Source organism: Fusarium poae, chromosome 1 (genome assembly GCF_019609905.1).
Source record: "Fusarium poae strain DAOMC 252244 chromosome 1, whole genome shotgun sequence".
In the NCBI taxonomy this organism is placed as follows: domain Eukaryota; kingdom Fungi; phylum Ascomycota; class Sordariomycetes; order Hypocreales; family Nectriaceae; genus Fusarium; species Fusarium poae.
In genome coordinates this window covers 4,384,398-4,404,402 of record NC_058399.1, presented here as the reverse complement: position 1 = coordinate 4,404,402, position 20,005 = coordinate 4,384,398, and the positions used below count along the sequence as shown (strand labels likewise).

The following is a 20,005-nucleotide window of genomic DNA, read 5'->3' as shown; positions in this document are numbered from 1 at the left end:
GGCTAAGCTTATGATTTGCACCAAAATCTTGTTTCTCATCTCCATCCTCCGACACGACCCTCATCCCATCTCTGTTTCCTCTCCTGCCGTAGGTAATACTGAACCTTAGCCTCTCGGTACCTGCGAACCCAATCTGTAACCTCTCTTTCTGTTGCTGCCACACCCTCTCCCTCTCCTTCAAGAAAGCTTTCCTCCATAGCCTCACATACCAACGCTTGCTCTTGCACACCTTGTCCTAATTGTTGGTATAGCGCCGAAGGCGAGAACGGTGCCAGCGCGTGGTCCATATTGGATTGCTTTTGCCGCCATTGTCGTTCAAGCGTGTGTGTTGCGAGAAGTTGAGCCTGTGTTGATGCGCGTTGATGCGATAATCGTGTTTCCATATCGATAAGTTGGTTCGCGAACTCGATGTTCTCGTTGAGTGCGGCGGATAGAGCCTGGTGTGACACTTGAAGAGATGGGTGGATTGACTCGGGAGAGTGTGTAAGAGCGTTGAGGAGATCTGGGTTCGCGAGCAGCTCTGCCAGGTCTTGTTTTCTATTCCATGTAGTCAGTGCAACGGCACTTGTTCGTTATATCGGTAATGCGTACGACTTGTCCTGTAGAATCTGAGGCAGCCATTGGTCGCCTGGGTCGGGTACAGATGCTGACGCTGGATTCACATTGCTAGAGGGAACGCGGCCTTCAGATGGTGGAGGAACGCCGGCTGATGTTGGGGTCGCAATGCGACTCGCCTCATGGCTGCCAGGTTTAGGAGGTAGAACAGGAGGCGTTGCACCCTGTAGCTCTGACGCGAAGCTTGCCATTAATATTGTTGCGTGTCTTCGGTGCGTGTGACAGATTTTCTCGAGAAACGGTAACTATTGAGAGAGGAAGTATCTGATGACGTTGTTGCTTCTGTGAGGTTGTTGAGACGTCAAGGATGCAAGTCGAATGTGGGGGAGCTACTTGGGTGGCTTTAGATGGACGTCTGCAGGCCCGGAACGTGGGGGTCCGGTTGGGGAAGCTCATATAAGTTCAACATCAGCAACGCAATCGTCGATACGGATTTATGAAATCATAGCAGTCTTGACACCAGCTTCCTAGGTATCAAACATGTGAGTAGTTTTCTCATTAGGTCAATGCCGTCCGGCTCATATTCTATGGAAACCCGTCGCCCCGAATATTTTACAAGCCATGTCCCTCTCCACCTTTCAAAAAGACATATTCAATCAATATACAACGCCCAACGAATAAAATGATCGACTGTCACTCAGACGAAGGACAATCAATTGCGAAATAGAAGAAGCAACAGCTCTCTTTATGGCTTGACAGACCATAAGTCTCGGGACCAACCCAACTCTCGTACCTTCTTGCTACTGGTACCGGTCGTTCTTCGCTCGCCAGTAGTGCTAATAGCCAATGCCTTACTACACGCCGCAAAGACCTCCACTAATTCCTTCATTCGCCTGGCTTCCACGAATGCTGTGGAGAGATCCGAGTCGCGCTCTGCGACAATGGAGGCGAGCTCCATGCATTCCAAAAGGTTGTCCCGAGACAAGCCAGTGCCTGCAAAGTGCAGCGTACCGATGTATGCCAGAACTGTCTCAGAGAGATACGCCTGGCGAAGATCTCGTAGTTCTTGATCGCCTTCTACAATATTGTTAGATCTGAGTAATGGCTTTGTGAAATGAGCCGGCTTACCCTCAATGCCCACCAAGAGCCAGCCCTTGAGCAAGGGCTGCATGTTCTCTCTAGTGTTCTTAACCTCCTCTCCTATTGCAGGCCAGAAACCAGCATTCTTCTTTTGTTCCCTGCGCCTCGTTAGTATCAAATTCACGTTTATCTTGAGGTATCAACTTACTCATTTGTGAGCTCGGCCAATGATGCAACTGTCTCGAGGCTATCCAGAGCTCGTACTAGATTCTCCAGTTCGCGGAACTTGCGGGCGTCCGAGAGTGCTTGCTGAGGTGTCACGTCACGAATATCTCTCCGTTCAAGCTGCTTAGCCCAGAACTCAGGGATGTCTTCGTATATATCCATCTCATCACTGCTGTCTTCTGTGGCTGCCTGCAAAACATCCGCAAAGGATACCCGCTTCATCAACTGGCGAGCGGCATTGAGGTGCATGTTTCCTACCACACCATCAGTGGCCATATCGTTATGTGCAATAGAAAAAACTTACGCAAGAAGAACTTGTAAATTCTAGTTCCCATTGAGAAGACACTTGACCATGTTTCTTGCACTAGTAGGAGCCATTCTAGTGATCGGATTAGGTTTTCATGTGCTGTGTCAATGAACTTTTCGTCATCGCCAAAGAAATCCGCTTTCACGGGTCGACCTCGTCTTGCCGTGGGTGGACCGGGTGCGATGATACTGAACGATCCCTTGGCTGGACATCCGTGCTGAGGTGGGCCCAGGTCATCATACATCAGCCACGCTTGAGTCTTGACAAACTGAAGCACGTCGATACCCGCCTTCTTGATAAGTTTCAGCTGCAGCAGGCGTTGTTGGTTGTCGCTTTCGGTAATGAGGTTATAGCTCAGCACCTCGTATGACCGAGGGGGCTCCAGAATCGAACAGTAAAGGGGTATCAACTCCTGGAGTTGAGCGAGGCGCAGGTAGTTGGCATAACCAGCAAGTAGGTTCTGCTGAGCACGTCTCACTCCAGGCTGGGAGGACGGGGGGGCGAGTGAATCATCGTTAGAGTGCAACTTGTCCAGTAGGTTGATGAGAAGGTAAATATGTGCGACGATTCTCAGTCCGTGGTGTTGAGTAGCTTGGAAAAACCTTTCCTTATTCAGCTCGATATTTTCAGGCTCCCATCTGAACAGGTTTGATTCGCTTTGGGCTGCGCTTGAAGATATGATCACACCTTGCTCATAAAGATGCTGACCAATCTCTTTGGAGACCAACGATGCTTGCAAAGCCTTGTTGGGCTCATGGGCTTCAGCCCGTATCTGGGGGTTGGACTCCAAGGCCCGAATCAGACGTTTATCTACTGTCTCTGGCTCGCCATGGAACTGAACGGCGTCGAAGGAGGGAAAAGACTGTGTCAGGTTCGAGGCCAGATCAGGTGGGCATTGTCCAAGGATGTAGTTGTCTAATTGGGTACGCAGGAGAGCGTTGTAGTTGGCAAAAAGGAAATCGTCCCATGTCAGTGCAATCTTCTCGACAGTGGAAATATCTCCTGAAAGGACACCATATACTGCACGTTCGTAGTCATCACAACCACCGGATCGAGATAGACTAAAACACATTCGCCTCCATAGGGCGAGCGATGCTGGGTTCGTGTTAGAAAACGTCTGAGTATCGTCAGCCGAGATGAGCACAGCAGATGTGGAAATAGCTCGCCACATCTCCGTTCTCTCCTGGCACCATTCACGGATAGTCTCTAGACTAGACCCCCGTCGGAGATGCTCGAAGCAGCCGAGCCAGATAGCACGCTCAAAATACTCGTCTTGAGGCTCTAGCTTGCGTCCTTGGCGAGTCGCAGCATCAGGATCCAATTGCGTCACTAGAGGTGAGCCATCGGAGTTGTGAAACGAGGTCGCAATGGCTGGTGACTGACGGTCCAGAAGATGTGGCCAAGCTGTGACACTCTTTCGAAGCTTGATTTGCGAGCGAGTATGAAGCCAACCATGGGCGATAATATCTCCCCGGTCGGCATTCTGTTGAAGCTCGCGCGCAAGTTCGTCGATATCTGGGCCAGAAGCGGCATTGTTCTGAAGCCATTGTATAACTGCTTGTCGTTCGCGCGCTGAGGAATCGCTCATGAGGAAATTCCCAAGCAGGTCTTCTGGGTCCCGGGGGCCATCTCTCGTACCGGGAGTCTTTCCGTCGATGTCAGAGCTTGCATATCTAAGCGGAAGAAGCCGCCGTAGTAGATCCCATGTCTGTGCTTCCTTCTCAAGACGTTTGATAAGCTCTGCTGATGCAGGATTGTTGTTAACAGGATCGATTTCATCCGCATCCATATCAATATCGTCTTGTCCATCGCGCGCCATGCGCGGCCGCACTTGGGCTAGACGTCTGATGGAATTCTCATAGTACCGCCGTGGGAGGTCGAGAATCCGTTCTCGTCGCTCTTCGGTGGAAAGTGGGAGAGAGAGGCAGTCATCAAGCGCGTTGGCGAACTCTTCAACTTCAGGGCCAGCCTCGTACGACAAAAAGTTTTCGGGTTCTATAGGCGCCATATTGAAAGGGTTGGGTTCTATTGTCGTGGGGTATCAAATCGAAGATGAGTGTTCGTAGACTGAAGGAAGACGGCAATCGACCCTGCTCGGCTGGATTGGCCGTCGGGTCAAATATGTTAATCGTTCAAGGTCGCGTGCATACCCAAATTGGGGGCAAGTATGGAGATAGCGCGTGTATTCCAGTTGTCGAGATCGAATATATAACGTTCTCGCGATGGTTGTTGAGGAAGCTCGCGCAACTTTGATGCTCCAAGGCAAAGAATTGCTAGATTGTTTTGGTCGTTCCTTTCACTGGCGCGGTTGCTCAGAGCTAGCTTTTCGGCGGTACGTACCTCCTTAGTAGCTCAGCTGCACTGCAGCCAACTTCCACGCTAAAACAGCCGCGATTGGGCGCGTGTGTATTATACAGTGTATATAATTATATTCGCACGCGACACTGTTATGCTTCAAGTACGTCTCCACTCAGCAGCAAATTTGATTTCTTTTTCTCTTCTTCTCTATCATAATGTCATCGGCATTCCTATTAGAGTCTCGGAATAAGCACTCAATGCTTGTTCAGGTCCATGAGGCCTCTTGCGTGCTCAAGGATCGCCTAGAAGAAATTCGGCGCTTTTCATTTCAGTTGCCAGCGTTACCCAAACCGGCGGACACACCACAAGACGAGCGTTACATATCACTTCCCTTCCTCCCGGAGTTGCTTCATTTTGAGCTTCAGCAAATTGGGCTTTGGACAGCTCACAGTAGATGCTTCTTCACCGTAGCGTTTGTAAAAGGCTTCGCAGCATTCATAGAGCTTGTTGATTGCTGATTGGCATTTGGCCTCGTTGTATCCGTTGCTAGTGAGACAGTCTGGCATAAGCGAGGTTAGCTACCAAGGTTTTTGTGCTTTTCTTCAAATGGAGGCCATACTCTGAATAGCACACTGCCACAGTGGTAAATTAGTTCAGCTTGTGATGCAATCTTCTAGGATGTTACAACTTACTGCGCGAGGATGGCAGGCCGGTTTGGCTTCAATATCGTCTTTCGGAGCCTTGATTCATATTTATCAGCGGTTTCTGGCCGAAATCATAAGTCAACATTCTTACCATGTTTGTCCTGTGTCAAAGATGATAGAAATATGCAATGACTACTAGGTAGTTAGATAGTAGACACCAGTAGGCGAATGTTGTCGACAGTATGAAGGTACCCAATGACGGCTCTTGTTGGTCCACCTATCTAGGCGAGAATATAGCAGATGGCTGAAGCAGTGTGATATGCGTATATGTACGTGATAAAAAATGCACAAGTTTAAATTACTCTCATGGACATGAAAGCAAGAAAGTTGGTCGTGTACCCGATGCCGTGGAAGACTGATGTCATGCACGCTATCGTCCTTATCGAAAAAAATCATCGACTCTGAGACTGGCAGGGGCCAAAGGAGACAAGTTTCACATTATGAATATACGAACATACATAGTAGGTTACACCGAGAAAAGGAAACAGTTGAAAATACATATGATAATTGAAAAAAGGTATGTTTATTTACCTAGTCTATCTAGGTAGTTAGTAGCGACGGGTTGACTCTTTAAGTCTTATGGATGTGTCAATAATTTATCTAGTATAGGGTATGCGGAGGCCCAATTTTCGACTTTCAACGGCTTAGCAGTGACAGAGACATAGGCACCAATCAGAATTGTTGCCCCCCACCTCATCCGGGGCCTACCTTTACGAAGAACCTTCCACCCGCTGAACAGCTCCTATAGTTACAGTGCCGGATTTACGTGAAGAGTGCTGAAAGAGCTGAAATGAAAGAGTCCCGCGCCTGGGCAGGCTGCATAGATTCACTTCGTCGAGGCGCATCACTCACTCAAGTCGATTATCTTTTTTCCCCCAAGTTCCCGCCAACGCCTCTTCTCTTCTATCTCTTCTCTTGCACCATCCTCCCATCTCTACTACACACACAATCTTTCGTCACTACTACTAGGTACCTACCCAACAGCGTGGCTTAGTACAATAGGCTTCCAGCACCCCAAGCACTTAACGTGACGAAGTCGTCAACCCCACTTGCTTGACCTCACCCACCACTGTCAACCACCATCGTGCAAAGGTACTGTCCCATTTACGTGACGTCTTGTCACGCCGCCAATCTCCCACTTCATCTCCGAGCCGCTGCTCACATTTTCGCCATAGACGCAAGCACGAGAACAGATCACTCACAATGTCTGACGAGAACGCGAACGGTACCCCCGGCGAGCAGGCTGCTGCCAACTCGGAACACCTCAACATCAAAGTCACCGACAATAACAACGAGGTCTTCTTTAAGATCAAGCGCACTACAAAGCTTGAGAAGCTGATGACCGCCTTTTGCGAACGCCAGGGCAAGACCACAAGCTCTGTCCGATTCCTCTTTGATGGGACGCGAGTTCAGCCCACAGACACACCGGATGCGGTTCGTTATGCCTTTGTCCACCATACGCCTGTTCCTGCATACACATGGCGCAGGCCATTTGGAAGATCTTAAGCGCGCTGACATGTTACTATTTCTAGCTCGAGATGCAAGACGGCGATACCCTCGAGGTGCACCAGGAACAGGTCGGAGGATCTTCACTTTAAAGAGGAAAGGAAGTTGGGCGAGGGATGTACTACAAGCGGAGTATATCAAATGGGCGAATTAGCCAAACTGCCTGGTCTTGAAACTGGATTCCCACTGTTACAGGTTCGATTTATTGGCTTTTCGTACCTTTGATGATAGCGAGACTAAGGCCAGCTCGACAACTTATTTACGACTGGGATAATACAACCTGATTAACTTACCCATCTTTGGTTCTCGACGCGGTGGATTTCCATATGCTTGTGTGTGTTTCCGTTAAGTTCAAGCGACGTGCCGTGCTAACGTCGATGATTGACTTGTCCTTCGTAAGACTTGGGGGTTATCATATCCACGCGATGTTACGCCACGCCCAAAGAACCAAGACCAGTGGTATGAAGCATATTGATCTGGACTATGTATTTGATAGTATTCCGATTTAAAGTTCGCCGACGATATGCGCCTGGAATCACATCCTATTCCCACTGACTACGCCGGGCAATCGTTATAATGAGACTTCATTTTGGTCAACACTCCTTTTCATCTTCAACATTGCAGACAACATTCAAAGTATAAACGAAAAAAATACAACCCGAACTGTTGCTCCTGCGAAATTGAGAAGCGAAATACCAAGTTCATTAAAGCACACTACTGAAGAATAATCAATGCTTGGTAAATATCAAAACACGCACGCCAAAAAAAATCACACATCATCATCATTACGCTTTGAGTTCCATTGCTCGGCAGCCAGTGCAGAGCACAATGGTGCCCTCGGGCACATGCTTGGTGAAGATTTGGCCGTCGTCGAAACTGCCCTGACACTCAGCGCATCGGAAGCAATGCTCATGCCATTCTCCGCCCAAGGCTTGAATGTACTGTCCAATAACAGCTATACGGCACTTTCTGCACTTTGGTGCGCGTCGCTCTGTACGCTTCGTCTGGCAATTGATGCACCATGCGTACCCGTCCTTCTCAATGTGCGTCATGCCGTGGTCAAACGGGTCACCACACTCGGCGCAGAAGAAATGGCCGTAGTGCCAGTGAGCACCGAGAGCGACGATGTGCTCACCGAGAATAGGGGTTTGGCAGTGCTTACAGCGCGGGGCGAACAGCTCATGCCAATCAAGATGGCAAAAGAACCGGAGACGCTCATCTCCGTCTTCAGCCATGGTCTTGCCTGGTTCCTCGTCGAGAGTCTCGCCAGCGGCGCGGCGTTTGATGCGATCAAGCCGCTCTTGACGGAGATGGTCAGGCTCATGGCTGATTTCCATCGCCTGTAGGTTAGTACCACAAGTATAGCACCTAAAGCACTGCGGATGAAATCGTTCGTTACCGCCCGCAAGAGCCACGAATCGCCCTTCGATGGGATAACCACATTCGTGACAGATTGTCACAGCTCGCCTGGTGCTGCCGGGTGCTGGAGACCAATGCCCGCGAGGCTTCTGTGCGGTTCGAGGGCCTGCCGCAGCAGTTCTTGGATCAGGGAGTGGGCGAGGTCGTGAGATCGATTCGTTTTCAGGCGCGACGATGGCGGGAATGCCTCCACCGTTGGTAGGAGGGCCCTCTACAGCGATGCTCGGGACGTTGATTGAAGGCACCGAGCCTCGGGGATCGCTCTGCGTCTCATCTACGCAAATAGACGGGATCTGCGCTGCCGTCGACGCTCGCGGCATCGGCGTACTTTCCGCCGCCACAACGATACTAGGTATCGCCATGGGTTTCTCAGGCTGGGCGAACGAGGACGAGGATCTGCTGGGGGCTTCCGGGAGCGCCCGGTCTGGGGTGGTATCAGTGGACTGGTCCGGGGCTTGCCAGTTGGCGTCAAAGCTTACAATGGGCCGTCCCGGACTGTCACTGACGGCGGTGGGTTCCGGTAGATTGGGACTGCGATCTTTCAAACGCATGCTTGTAGCCGCACGGATGTCATTGCTTCTGACTTCCATGCCGTTCTTTCTCTCTACTTTATCTTCAACAGGGACAATACCCTCACTCGAGTGATTGCTGGTGTATAGCGGGTTACGGGACCGCGTCGGAGGGTTGCGGTATATTTCAACCCGTTCCAAAGGCTTGGGCTTTTCGACCTCTTCTTGAGATGCCTCAAAGCGGACACGATTCGCCGAGGTCTGGATTCGGTTGCTGAGCTTTTCTGGAGATGCACGACCGGAGAAGCTAATGTCATTAGGCACCGTAGATTCAGGCTCTTCCCATATCTGGTCCTCGGAAAAGGGTCGACCGACCTCCCCACTAATGTTCCTCTTCAGGCTGTGACGACGCTGCTCAGGTGTTCTGCGGCCAATGTTGCCGTAGGTTTTGCTTTTGCTGGCCGATCGTTCCACTGGTTCTCTCTGTTCTGGATCACAACGGCTGTTACGCATGCTACTCTCAGTCTCGCCTTCCCCCTCTGAAAGATTGCTCTCAGATGGACCAATACTAGCAGTACGAGCATGGGCGTAGCTATTCTTTCGAAGGTGTGGCTTATAGCGATAGGGCCCATCGGGACGGGGAGGTGGTGTACCATGTTGGTGCTGCCAGACAAGCTCGGCAGCTTCGTCGAGAGCAGCATTATATAGTCGAGTATCGTCATCTGGCGTCTCCTGAACAGGCGATTTCGAACCCTTCCTTATGTCCATTTCCTCCATGGCGTCACGCAATGAGCTTGCTTCCTCCTTCTCCATCCATCTTTGGCCTCGCTCCATGTAGGTGGCTGAAGGAACGACATCGGAGGGTTTCAAAGGGTTTGCTGGTGATGTTGAATAATAGTCGGGACTCTTTCTGCTGATCATAGATAACCGAGAGGCGACACTGCCGCCGGCGATGCTGGGGCTCATTGACTCCTTGCGATCAAGAGTATGCGGTATGCTATCTGGAAGAGAAGCGAAATCAGGTGTGAATCGGCCTGTGCTATTGCGATTCAAACTTGAACGGCTGGGTACTGGACGTGCACCGGCTGGTTGAGGTCGTGCACCTCCAGGTCTTGCCACTCGATTTGACCGTAGACCCGCGAGGTAGGTAGCTATCCAGCAGAGGTCAAATTAGCCAACCATGATTGCTTTTGTCATAAATTTCAAACACCGTACCGAATTGATCATCCGTCATGTAAGAAGGCGACGGAGGAGTCACCTTGCGCTGCTTGGGCTCGTTCGCCCTCGCCGTAGTAGGCATCTTTGCCGTGCCGTAAGGGATAATGATGGTAAAGTTAATGAATGCTGAAGAAGAATATCCTGCCCGGCAGAGAAAAAGAGGTCAAGACTGAGGTTAGATGGTAAATAACAAGGTATTTGACAAGGTATAGGGAACGATAACAGGTCGTTTAGCAGATACGAGCGTGATAGTTTTAACGGGCGGTCGCAAATCGAGCTGGCTGGGGTTGACCAGGCAACGAAAGTTGAATGGTGGTTGGGTTGCGTCAGAGTATCACCATCAGCAACAAAATGCTTTTGTCTAAGAATACGAGACTTGGTCCGGTATTTTCTCTTTCAGGTGAGTTCGTTGTAGTTGGTTGCGAGAGGCCATTGAATTGATAGTCGCTATTTATTGTACAGAATGTTCCACCGCCATCTGTGTCAGGTTCCCATCCACTATGAGGGACAGCTAGCACCCCAGGTACATAGTTTTCGAGCGGGGAGCTTTGATGTGTATTGCTCTTATTTGTTCAAAAACCTTCTTAGTAATGAGAGGCAAGGTATTCGCGCTACCTATGTACAATCAGCCTCTCACTCGCTGTTGTTGGTGTCTCATTTTTTAAATTCCAAGCATATGTTACATATCGGACAGGGAGAGAGCGCTTTATTTCTCAGCCTCTCATTCCTTGACACCCTTTTCAGTTGAAGGCGCTGCCTTTTCAGTCGAAGGCGGTGGAGATTGTGCAAAGCCAAGGTTCTTGAAATCGTCCCTGGCCATCAGGTTTCTAAAATACCCGTTGTTGTTAGCGCCTTTGCTCCGTCCGACACCGAGAGATTTGCGTCATGGGCCTTTTTTTCTTCAAGATTGGAGTAGAAGCTCACCTGTCCATTCTGCATGAAAGATATGCTTTTGCTAGGTCGCGGCATTCGTCGTCATTCATGCCTCGCACCTTTTTCATGCATGAAAGGTATTTTGTCATGACAGTTTTGCACTCGCCTGAGGTTGGTTAACTATCGAGTGAACCATATGCTTTTTCTTTTAGGTTCCTCACCATCATGATCAAGAGGAAAGCTTCCACGCTGCGGTCTGGTCACAAGAACACATTTCAGTCAGATCCTACCAACGACGGACGGTATGCAAGGACTCACGGCGTAGGCTTAGTGGTCGGCAAAGGGCCGGGACTACCAAAAGTACTCATGTCTCTGTATTGTAACTCTTGACTGATTCCTACAGCATATATCAACTTCACTTAATGTCCTTCAACACAGTAAGAAAAGTCAGGCAACTTGTGGCAAACCCCGATAGAGACGTCTCTGATGGATAACAACATGCTTTAAGGTGTGGCTAGTGACGTGGCACGGCCTCTCCCCGAACTTACTAGCCAATTACGACTTGCGACAGTGGTCAGTGCACTAAAGGCCGCCTGGAACCAGGCATCACAAAGGCCTATCCAAGAAAAAACGCTTGGGGGGCCATTATGCAAATACACGTGAATATTGTAAAACCATGGGTTCTGCAGCACCGTCCGTCTGTTAGTTTAGTAGTGTCTCCCCTGCCCGCCCGCGCAGAAGCAAAGCAAAGCCACCTCAGACCAACCCGAGCCTGAGCCTGAGCCTGAACCAGTCCCAGTCCCAGACCGAACCGCATGAACTGTCGGAATTGACGTCGAATTTTTGAATTTTAGCGACGACGCGCGCATTATTCAAGACTTCCTCCGTCTCCTCGTCCTTGTCCTGGGTTTCGTGACGGACTCCTGAACAGATCTTAGTTCTGAATCATCTGTTCTGTTCTGTTGTTTTTGGTATCTCCCTATCTCGCTCGCTTCGACCGCCTGTCACAAATTCGGCCTCCCAACCACCATGGCTGCTCTCGGCGAGGATCTGCTCACTACGGTCAACAAGCTGCAGGATTTGGTGTTTAACACCATCGGCAGTGACTCTTTGGACCTCCCTCAGATTGTATGCTTTTATCTTCTTCTTGCTAGACGAATTGATCGTTCTGGCCATGACTGACCGCATATTTAGGTTGTCGTCGGTTCCCAGTCCGCGGGCAAATCTTCCGTCCTCGAAAACATCGTCGGTCGAGACTTTTTACCGCGCGGAGCCGGTATCTGTACTCGTCGTCCTTTGATTCTCCAACTCATCAACGTTACCGACGATGAAAATGCTCCCGACCCTTCAGCCGATCCTTATCGATCCCCTGGCGCTGCTCGCCGTTCTGAGTGGGCAGAGTTCCACCATATCCCCAACCGGAGATTCAACGATTTTGGCGATGTCAAGCGCGAGATTGAGAATGAGACATCCCGGGTTGCCGGTAACAACAAGGGTATTAACCGACAACCCATCAACCTCAAGATCTATTCTCCCCACGTCCTCAACTTGACCCTAGTGGATCTTCCTGGTCTAACTAAAGTGAGAATCCTTGTGTTGGCGATCTTGCTGGCCTCTTGGCTTGTCTCTAATAATCCATACTGATCGTGGTTTATCTCAGGTCCCTATTGGCGATCAACCCACCGATATTGAGAAACAGACCCGAAACCTCATATCCGAATATATCGCCAAGCCTAACAGTATCGTCCTTGCGGTCTCTCCCGCCAACGTCGATATCGTCAACTCTGAAGCCCTCAAGCTCGCCCGTCATGTCGACCCTCTTGGCCGAAGGACCATTGGTGTTCTGACCAAGGTTGATCTTATGGACCACGGCACCAATGCTCTGGATATTCTCTCTGGTCGGGTTTACCCTCTGAAGCTTGGTTTCATCGGCGTGGTCAACCGATCGCAGCAGGATATCCAAGGCAACAAGCCCATGGAGGATGCTCTTCAGGCCGAGACAGACTTCTTCAAGCACCACCCTGCCTATCGCAACATTTCCACCCGATGCGGCACTCACTACCTGGCCAAGACCCTTAACACCACTCTCATGGGCCACATCCGTGAGCGTTTGCCCGACATCAAGGCTCGGCTCAACACCCTCATGGGCCAAACGCAGCAGGAGTTGGCTAGCTATGGCGACATGCATTTCAGTGGAAAGGAGCACCGTGGCTCTCTCATCCTCCAGCAAATGACACGCTTCGCGAACTCCTTCATTTCTTCCATCGACGGTACCTCGACCGAGATATCTACAAAAGAGCTCTGTGGCGGTGCTCGTATCTACTATATCTTCAACTCCGTCTTTGGTAGCTCTCTTGACACGATCGATCCTACCTCCAACCTGTCCGCCCTTGACATCCGGACGGCGATCCGAAACTCGACTGGTCCTCGACCTAGTCTTTTTGTCCCTGAGATGGCTTTCGATCTCCTAGTTAAGCCTCAGATCAAGCTTCTTGAAATTCCCAGCCAACGTTGTGTTGAGCTTGTGTATGAGGAGCTGATCAAGATCTGCCACACCTGTGGTTCAACTGAGCTTTCACGATATCCCCGACTTCAGGCCAAGCTTATCGAGACAGTGTCGGATTTACTCCGAGAACGACTTGGCCCTGCTTCATCATATGTCGAATCACTCATCTCTATTCAGCGCGCCTACATCAATACTAACCATCCTAACTTCCTGGGCGCTGCCGCCGCCATGAGCAATGTAGTCAGTGCTAAGCAGGAACGAGAACGGAAAAGGCTGATCCAAGAGGAGCGTGAGCGTCGGGAGAAGAGGCGCCTCCAGGAGCTTGAGGTCGAGGGTGATGGCCCAGAAGGCGAGGACGGCGTCAACGGACCCTCCGAGAAGCCTGAGAAGACGAAAGGGGGAAGGACTAGGCCCACAAAGCAGCCTCACCGCAGCATATCTCCTGCTGCCTCAGTTCGAGAGAACGGAACCTCAAGCCTTGCTGCCCATATGAACGCAACACACCTCAATGGTCTGCGATCGGCCTCACCTGCTCGACTTAACCAACAGGGACTCGGCGGCGCTCGAGATTCTTTCCTTAACTACTTCTTCGGTAAGGATGGCCAGACCATTGGCGCTCCTCTCCCTAGCCCTGGCGCAATCCCCAATGGACGACATATCAGCCAGAACTCGGAAACCAGTTTTCCCATTATACGCCGTGAGAGAGAGTTTGGCCGGCCATCTACGGCAACGACAATGGCTCCCGAGGACGACATGTACGATAGGACAGGGAAGAACTACGGTTTGGCCTCCCAGATGGTAAGTCCCGAGGATCTACAGGTGCCTGGTCTCCTCTTTTCACACCAAACTAACCCCCACCACCAGGGTGAATCCGCGGAGCCGGCCATGACAGAGCGTGAGGCTATGGAGACAGAACTCATCCGAGCTCTTATCTCTTCTTACTTCAACATTGTTCGCGAGTCCATTGCCGACCAGGTCCCTAAGGCTGTCATGCATCTTCTCGTCAACCACTGCAAGGATGTCGTCCAGAATCGCCTTGTCAGCGAACTCTACAAGGAAACTCTGTTTGAGGAGCTACTTTACGAGGACGACGGTGTCAAGAAGGAGCGTGAAAAGTGTGAGCGCCTGCTCCAGACCTACCGAGAGGCTGCCAAGATTATTGGTGAAGTGCTGTAAAGCCAGCAATGATTTTCTCTTGGTTTATGGTACAAGTCACACCATTACGTGACCGTGCCGAGTTGAACCCGACAATAATGAAGAAAAGGAAGACCAATCGACAACAGTCACTCATACATGGATGGATGGATAGACTTAACGGCGAAACATAACTTGGAGAGACCGGCCAATGTCGATCACTTTTGGCAAAGGGCTTTGGGCTCTTGAATCACTTTTGACTGCTCGCCAAATAGGCAGAAGAAGGAGAAGAGAGAGAGAAGAAAGAAAAGAGCGTTGTACTTTTGTTCTTCTTATTTCATCATTTTTTCTCTCATCTTGTACATCACCAACCGGCATTGGAATTGCGGCCATACTCAGCTTTGTTCCTGATGATGGATGGCTCTCACGAGAAGAAGGAACATAAGAGGAGGGCTTGTACGTATGTATTGATGGATGTATGTATGTATGTAAAAAAGTAAATCAAACTCGGCTCGTCTAGCAGAATGTGTACTATGTACTACTTCGTCATACTTATTAAAAACACAAGTGCATAAATTGGTCTCGTAGATATAGTCAGAAATCTCTATGTACCTGCAACTCCCTTTCACCAGATTTTACTAAACTAGTATACATTAAACAATCTTCTGTGTCCTCTCTTTTTTGAAATGTGGCAAAGCACCAGAATTTAGTGGTGGTATCATCACTGATTTCCACGATAGACCGGTGGTTCTCTGGCAATAGATTAAGGATATCGCGGATCATAATCATCGTATGTGGGCCTCGGTGCTGATGGAGGGATGGGAGCGTTTCCTTGAGAACCAACCCTATAACCGGGTGGACCCTCAACATATCGCTGTGTGGGATAAACGCTTTGCTCCCTTGGGGGCGGCTGAGATTCAAAGGCATAATAAGGTCTATCATCCCGTCGGATAGGACGTCTGACAAAGTAGTCACCGTCAGGGTGACGAACCTCGACAAGCTCGTATACCTCTGCAGGGTACTCCGTAGGAGGGCGGGTGTCGCGATGGTCATAGTAAGCTCGGTGAGGGGCATTGGGTGGCTCGGGTCTATAGTGATACCCTGGCTGTGTGTATCGTGGCCGAGGACTGCTCTCCTGATGGCGGAGGTGATCACCATACCATAAAGGGTGATCATAGTCACCGAACCCTCGCTCGCCAGGAACACTGTATCTAGGTTCTCGGGGAAGGGTATTTCGAGCTCTGCGGCCTCGACCAATCTCGCGCCCAGACTCATCCACATACACAACTTCCTCTTCCTCTTCTTCTGCTTGTTGCTTTTGAACGAGTGGAAGTTCTTCAACCTCGACGTAACCGAGTGTTGCATTCACCCTCATACTGTCTGGAGGATGGCTTTCGTGCGGCCGGTTTCCTACTGAGGCGCTCCTGTCGCGATGTCCGACCGGCTCTGTGCCCGAATATCGTTGCTCTCGTGCATCTCGGTGATCAGATGACAGTTCGTCACGCCAATGTCGGGGTTTTGCATGGTGGGAAGGGCGATGAGCTGCGAGCTTGTGTTCAGTCTTGCCTCTGGCACCACGGTTTCCTCTTTCCTTTGCTGACTCGCGTAGTTGTTCAAGCTCTGACTTTGGGTGGTCATCCGTTCTGGAAACATCAATTTTTGCGGGATCAACAGGCCTGGACTTGACTGTTGAAGCTTGGTGTGTTTTACGACCGTAAACTTCACTAGCTGGGCGAAGAGGCGCTATATCTGGCCCAGACTCAACTTGTAACCGAGCGGGTAAAGACGCAGTGAATGGTGGTGGCATTGCTGACTGGGGTTGGGTTGAGGAAAGGAGATGGTCAGGCTGTTGCGTGTTGTCTACCTGCGCAGCAGTGTTCTGTAAACGCCCCTCCTGGGGTGGATTGTCTGTAACGAAAGCCGTAGCTTGAGGAGGGAGCTGTTTCGGCTCTTGGACAGAAAGAGTATTGTTGGACCTTGTCTGCGAAGGCCTTGAACCATACTTGTCCACAAAAGCCTGTTCAAATACCCAGGGGATAGCCTCTTCTACTAAAGAGTATGCAGCCGTGTCCTCGCGTAGTATGCCCACTAACCCAGCCAAACGCTCTTCTTCCGGCAGTTTAATCATGTCTTTTAGCCAGTTCATTGATGCCAGTCCTTGACTTATGGGTAGGTCTTCGTGTACTGCCTTGAAATGGCTGGCCAGTTTGGGCAGATGAAAGACATCACTGTCACACGCTCTACATGCGACTCCGTTGAGCGATCGAAACGTACGCAGCTTTCTACTTTTCGCTATGGCATCGATGAACATACCCAATGACAATGGCTCATGATGCGTATCTCTGAAAGTTTTGGCAGCGTGGTGGATCACCGAAAGGGCTCTGACTGGGGGAGGTATCTTTTTGTTCTGGCCGACCGTAGACCATGCAGAATGAGTAGATCTGGTAATGGTATCAGGCTGGGTTTGCTGAGGCATGCTGGTTGATGTGGCACCGTTGATGTCGTTGTGACTAGGATATGGCTCATAATCAAGGTGACCAGAGACTGGAGGCACAGGCATAGAGTAATCGTTCGGGTGGTTATGGGAGCCGTGGGGCATTTCTAGAGGGAACCGCTGAGGATTGGAGCCATATGTCGCAGTATCATTGTAAGGCTGACCTAAGTATGGCCCACCGTACGCATGAGCTCCGGCTTGACCGTATGGAGTCACATGGGGTATTGGCATACGAGGTTCAGCAAGGTAAGGTGGCATAGTTGGTGCTTCTGCACCATAGACAGGAGGTAGATATCCTGTTGGCGGACCCGATTGGAAGCCCGGATAGGCTTGTTGAAGCGGAATGTCTTTAGACTGCTGAGAGTTGGACGGACCTTTCTCATAGTAGGTCTTTTCCTTCATTCGAGGGTCAGGACAGAAGGGTGGCACCTCTGGCCATTCTGCTCTCCAATGCACTACGACATTGCCCAGACTAAGAGCAGTCGTATGTTTTGCTGCATAGTGTTGAAGTACGCCTTCGAACCCGAAGAACTTGAGCATTCCGGTTCCACCGGGGCAGCCATTGCAAAGGAACAACTCCTTACGCAGCGACTCGGTACGAGGCTTGACCTTAACGTCAAAAACCCACTTCATATTTTCCAAAGTTAATTTTTGAGTCCAGGGACCTTCTGGAGGCTCAACGATTGGCCTTTTCCCGGCAGCGACCAATGCGGCCCTGTCTTTTGCAACCTCGGCGTAAAATCGTTTGCGAACATGGAGCAAGATATCTGCAGCAAATTGAGGGCAGATCTTCCTCTTGATCTTAGCACCATTGTTCCAACTCTCGATGATTTCGTCAGCATATTCTGATATGCGAGTTCGAACAGGACCTTGGGTTTCATCCCATTCCTCATCAGCAACTTCCCTTGATTCCCTAGAAGGTTTCTTCTCGATTTCCTTCTTGCCGGGTCCCCCCTGAGGGCCCTGGGTGCTTGTGCTAGTCTGTTTTGCCCGCTGCTCAGCTTCCTCTCTCTGGGCAAGCAGGCGGGGCTTCAATAGTTCCCAAGCGCCATCATCGAGTGGTGTGATGAGCTGGAGAGCTGCTTGAAAAGATGGAATGTGGGTCAGGACATCTGCAGTCAGTGGAGGGTCAAGCAGCATGGCCCGACGTTCGATATCAGCTCGCCTTTGGGCCTTGAGCCGAGCAGCCTCTTCTTTGGTCCGCTTTTGTTGCGCTGGAGCCTGTGGTAGTTGGGAGTTTACTTCCAGGAGTAACGAAGAACCATTCCGCTCAACATTGTTGGATATTTGCGATTGTTGCTTGTCAGTCTTCGGGGTGACACTTAACAAAGGCTTATCAGAAAAAGAAGTGGCAGGGAAGAATGTAGCAGAGGCTGAGATATCAACCTCGGCTGCAACATGTTCTTCTCGTATATGAGCAATTCCGCCGGCGCCAGCCCACTTCTCCCAGCGAGAGGCGTCTACCAAAACCTGCTTCCCACGAATTTCTAAACCCTTGATCCACTCTTCAGCGGCAGCAGAACCCAGTGCCTTGACGCTTGTGAATTCTGCCTTGACTTGTTCAACGTGATCTGCCCAGAATAGTTTAGTGACCTGAGTGTCGGGAGGGAGTGTTCCCATCTGCATGGCACGGGGAAGTATGACATGCATATCTGTATCCACCAGAATAGGAGGAAGAGCAGGAAGAAGAAAGGAAGGGAAGATCGAAGAAAGTAAGAGATCAATTTCCTGCACCACACGTCAGATAAACATCTGACCAAAAGGGATTTCGCAACACCTACTCTGACCCCATTCTTCTTCAGACAGTTGCCGCAGGTGAAGATGCAAAATGGAAAAATGGGACAAACATCAGTTGGGCCAGGACCACTACGCCATGCTTCGCTCTTTGAAGATCGGGGGTTCTTCTGGCCCTTGGTACCACACAACTGACAAGATGTAGAGCAGACAAGACGCCACATTTGTAGTTCGGACTTCCCTTTTAGAGGAGCAGGCATGCGGGGCCAGAAAAGCCTCCTTGAAGCTTGCCATATGGCATCTGGCTTCAGGGGCGGAAGGGAGGACGGCACATCACTGGGTTGCTGGGTAGAACCAGCAGCAGAAGGGCTAAGAAAAACATGAAAAAGTTTGTTGACAATCAACAAACGACCCAGGTCCCTGGGTGGTACAAGGGTGAAGATATGTTGCCATATCTCTCCTGGAAGCTGCTTGGCTCGGTTCACCGCCAGCTCGTGGTACTCCTTGGGAACAGTAGGATCAGCTCCAGCTCCCCCAAGCCTCACTTTCTTGGGTTGCTGGGCATCCGTAGAATCCAGCGACTGGCGCCGTTTCTTTGAAGGCTGGGAGATGTTGTCGAGTAAAGCCGCCGCAGGATCATAGCTAGATGCTTCTGAGGGCTCATAATCGGGTTCATCAGCCATCTGCACGTCGTCCTTTTGTGAAATACTGGTTGTCGATGCTGCTTGAGTCGGAGTTAAGCTAGGGGGTCCTGCCCCTTGATCTTTGATGAAAGACATCCTTCACCAAATGCGCCGCAGAAAAGCGACAGGATGTATGACAAGGGAAGATTCGGAGACGCTTAAGAAATGAATTGGCTTGATAAACATCAAGCCTGGGGATATAGGGGAGTAAACACTTGTCTGCGCGTAGGGAGTACGGGGCAACGTAGAAATTCTGCGTTGCAGTGCAATAAAAGGCAGCAAAGAATTAAATGCTCGTGTATCTTTTCCTTTTTTATATACAAACCGGAGCTTGCTCGTATATCGGGAAGCGCGAAAGATATTCGCGACGTGGTCTGGTGTTTTAAAGACCAGGTGAAGGAAGAAGGTAACTTGTCCGGTGGCAAGAATAACGGATGAGATGAATGAATGAATGAACCTGTGGGTCATTATTATCTACTAAAAAGTTGGGCAGGTTATCGATAGCGCTTTGGGAACGGGCCCACCTTGTAACGGCATCACACCAGGCTCCAGACTTATTAGCTACCTACCTACCTACCTACCTACCTAGGTACTAATGTAGGTGGGAATGCGAATATCACTTTATCGGAGATAAATGATACAGAGTCGTGTCCAGTATTTCAAAACAAAGTAGAGTTGCTTAGTCCTGCCTTTAGCATTTGTCCCACTTATCATGTCGTACTACAGGGTGCTGACACCTTCTATCTTACAAAATTGACCC

At 50.3% G+C, this 20,005-nt stretch overlaps 7 protein-coding genes across 7 annotated transcripts; 2 read left to right on the top strand and 5 right to left on the bottom strand.

The window, feature by feature from the left end:
• Positions 1-35: 35 nt before the first annotated feature.
• FPOAC1_001423 (uncharacterized protein) lies at positions 36-4,175 on the bottom strand (the record flags this gene model as incomplete). The annotated part of the gene is made up of 6 exons (XM_044846027.1): positions 36-537; positions 592-779; positions 1,349-1,632; positions 1,684-1,793; positions 1,844-2,114; positions 2,165-4,175. 6 exons carry the CDS (start codon positions 4,173-4,175, stop codon positions 36-38), a joined length of 3,366 nt encoding a protein of 1,121 aa, XP_044711943.1.
• A 673-nt stretch (positions 4,176-4,848) lies between these two features.
• On the bottom strand, positions 4,849-5,263 carry FPOAC1_001422 (uncharacterized protein; the record flags this gene model as incomplete). The annotated part of the gene is made up of 4 exons (XM_044846026.1): positions 4,849-5,024; positions 5,085-5,097; positions 5,158-5,205; positions 5,261-5,263. 4 exons carry the CDS (start codon positions 5,261-5,263, stop codon positions 4,849-4,851), a joined length of 240 nt encoding a protein of 79 aa, XP_044711942.1.
• A 1,109-nt stretch (positions 5,264-6,372) lies between these two features.
• On the top strand, positions 6,373-6,767 carry FPOAC1_001421 (uncharacterized protein; the record flags this gene model as incomplete). Its single annotated transcript, XM_044846025.1, has 2 exons — positions 6,373-6,633; positions 6,702-6,767. The coding sequence occupies 2 exons, from the start codon at positions 6,373-6,375 to the stop codon at positions 6,765-6,767; spliced, it is 327 nt and encodes a 108-aa protein (XP_044711941.1).
• A 693-nt stretch (positions 6,768-7,460) lies between these two features.
• Positions 7,461-9,903, bottom strand: FPOAC1_001420 (uncharacterized protein; the record flags this gene model as incomplete). Its single annotated transcript, XM_044846024.1, has 2 exons — positions 7,461-9,754; positions 9,819-9,903. 2 exons carry the CDS (start codon positions 9,901-9,903, stop codon positions 7,461-7,463), a joined length of 2,379 nt encoding a protein of 792 aa, XP_044711940.1.
• Positions 9,904-10,542: 639 nt separating this feature from the next.
• FPOAC1_001419 (uncharacterized protein) lies at positions 10,543-11,062 on the bottom strand (the record flags this gene model as incomplete). Its single annotated transcript, XM_044846023.1, has 4 exons — positions 10,543-10,648; positions 10,746-10,860; positions 10,916-10,950; positions 11,013-11,062. The coding sequence occupies 4 exons, from the start codon at positions 11,060-11,062 to the stop codon at positions 10,543-10,545; spliced, it is 306 nt and encodes a 101-aa protein (XP_044711939.1).
• Positions 11,063-11,723: 661 nt separating this feature from the next.
• Positions 11,724-14,376, top strand: FPOAC1_001418 (uncharacterized protein; the record flags this gene model as incomplete). Its single annotated transcript, XM_044846022.1, has 4 exons — positions 11,724-11,822; positions 11,889-12,275; positions 12,355-13,998; positions 14,065-14,376. The coding sequence occupies 4 exons, from the start codon at positions 11,724-11,726 to the stop codon at positions 14,374-14,376; spliced, it is 2,442 nt and encodes an 813-aa protein (XP_044711938.1).
• Positions 14,377-15,097: 721 nt separating this feature from the next.
• Positions 15,098-19,245, bottom strand: FPOAC1_001417 (uncharacterized protein; the record flags this gene model as incomplete). The annotated part of the gene is made up of 2 exons (XM_044846021.1): positions 15,098-18,556; positions 18,610-19,245. The coding sequence occupies 2 exons, from the start codon at positions 19,243-19,245 to the stop codon at positions 15,098-15,100; spliced, it is 4,095 nt and encodes a 1,364-aa protein (XP_044711937.1).
• Between the last annotated feature and the right edge of the window lie 760 nt (positions 19,246-20,005).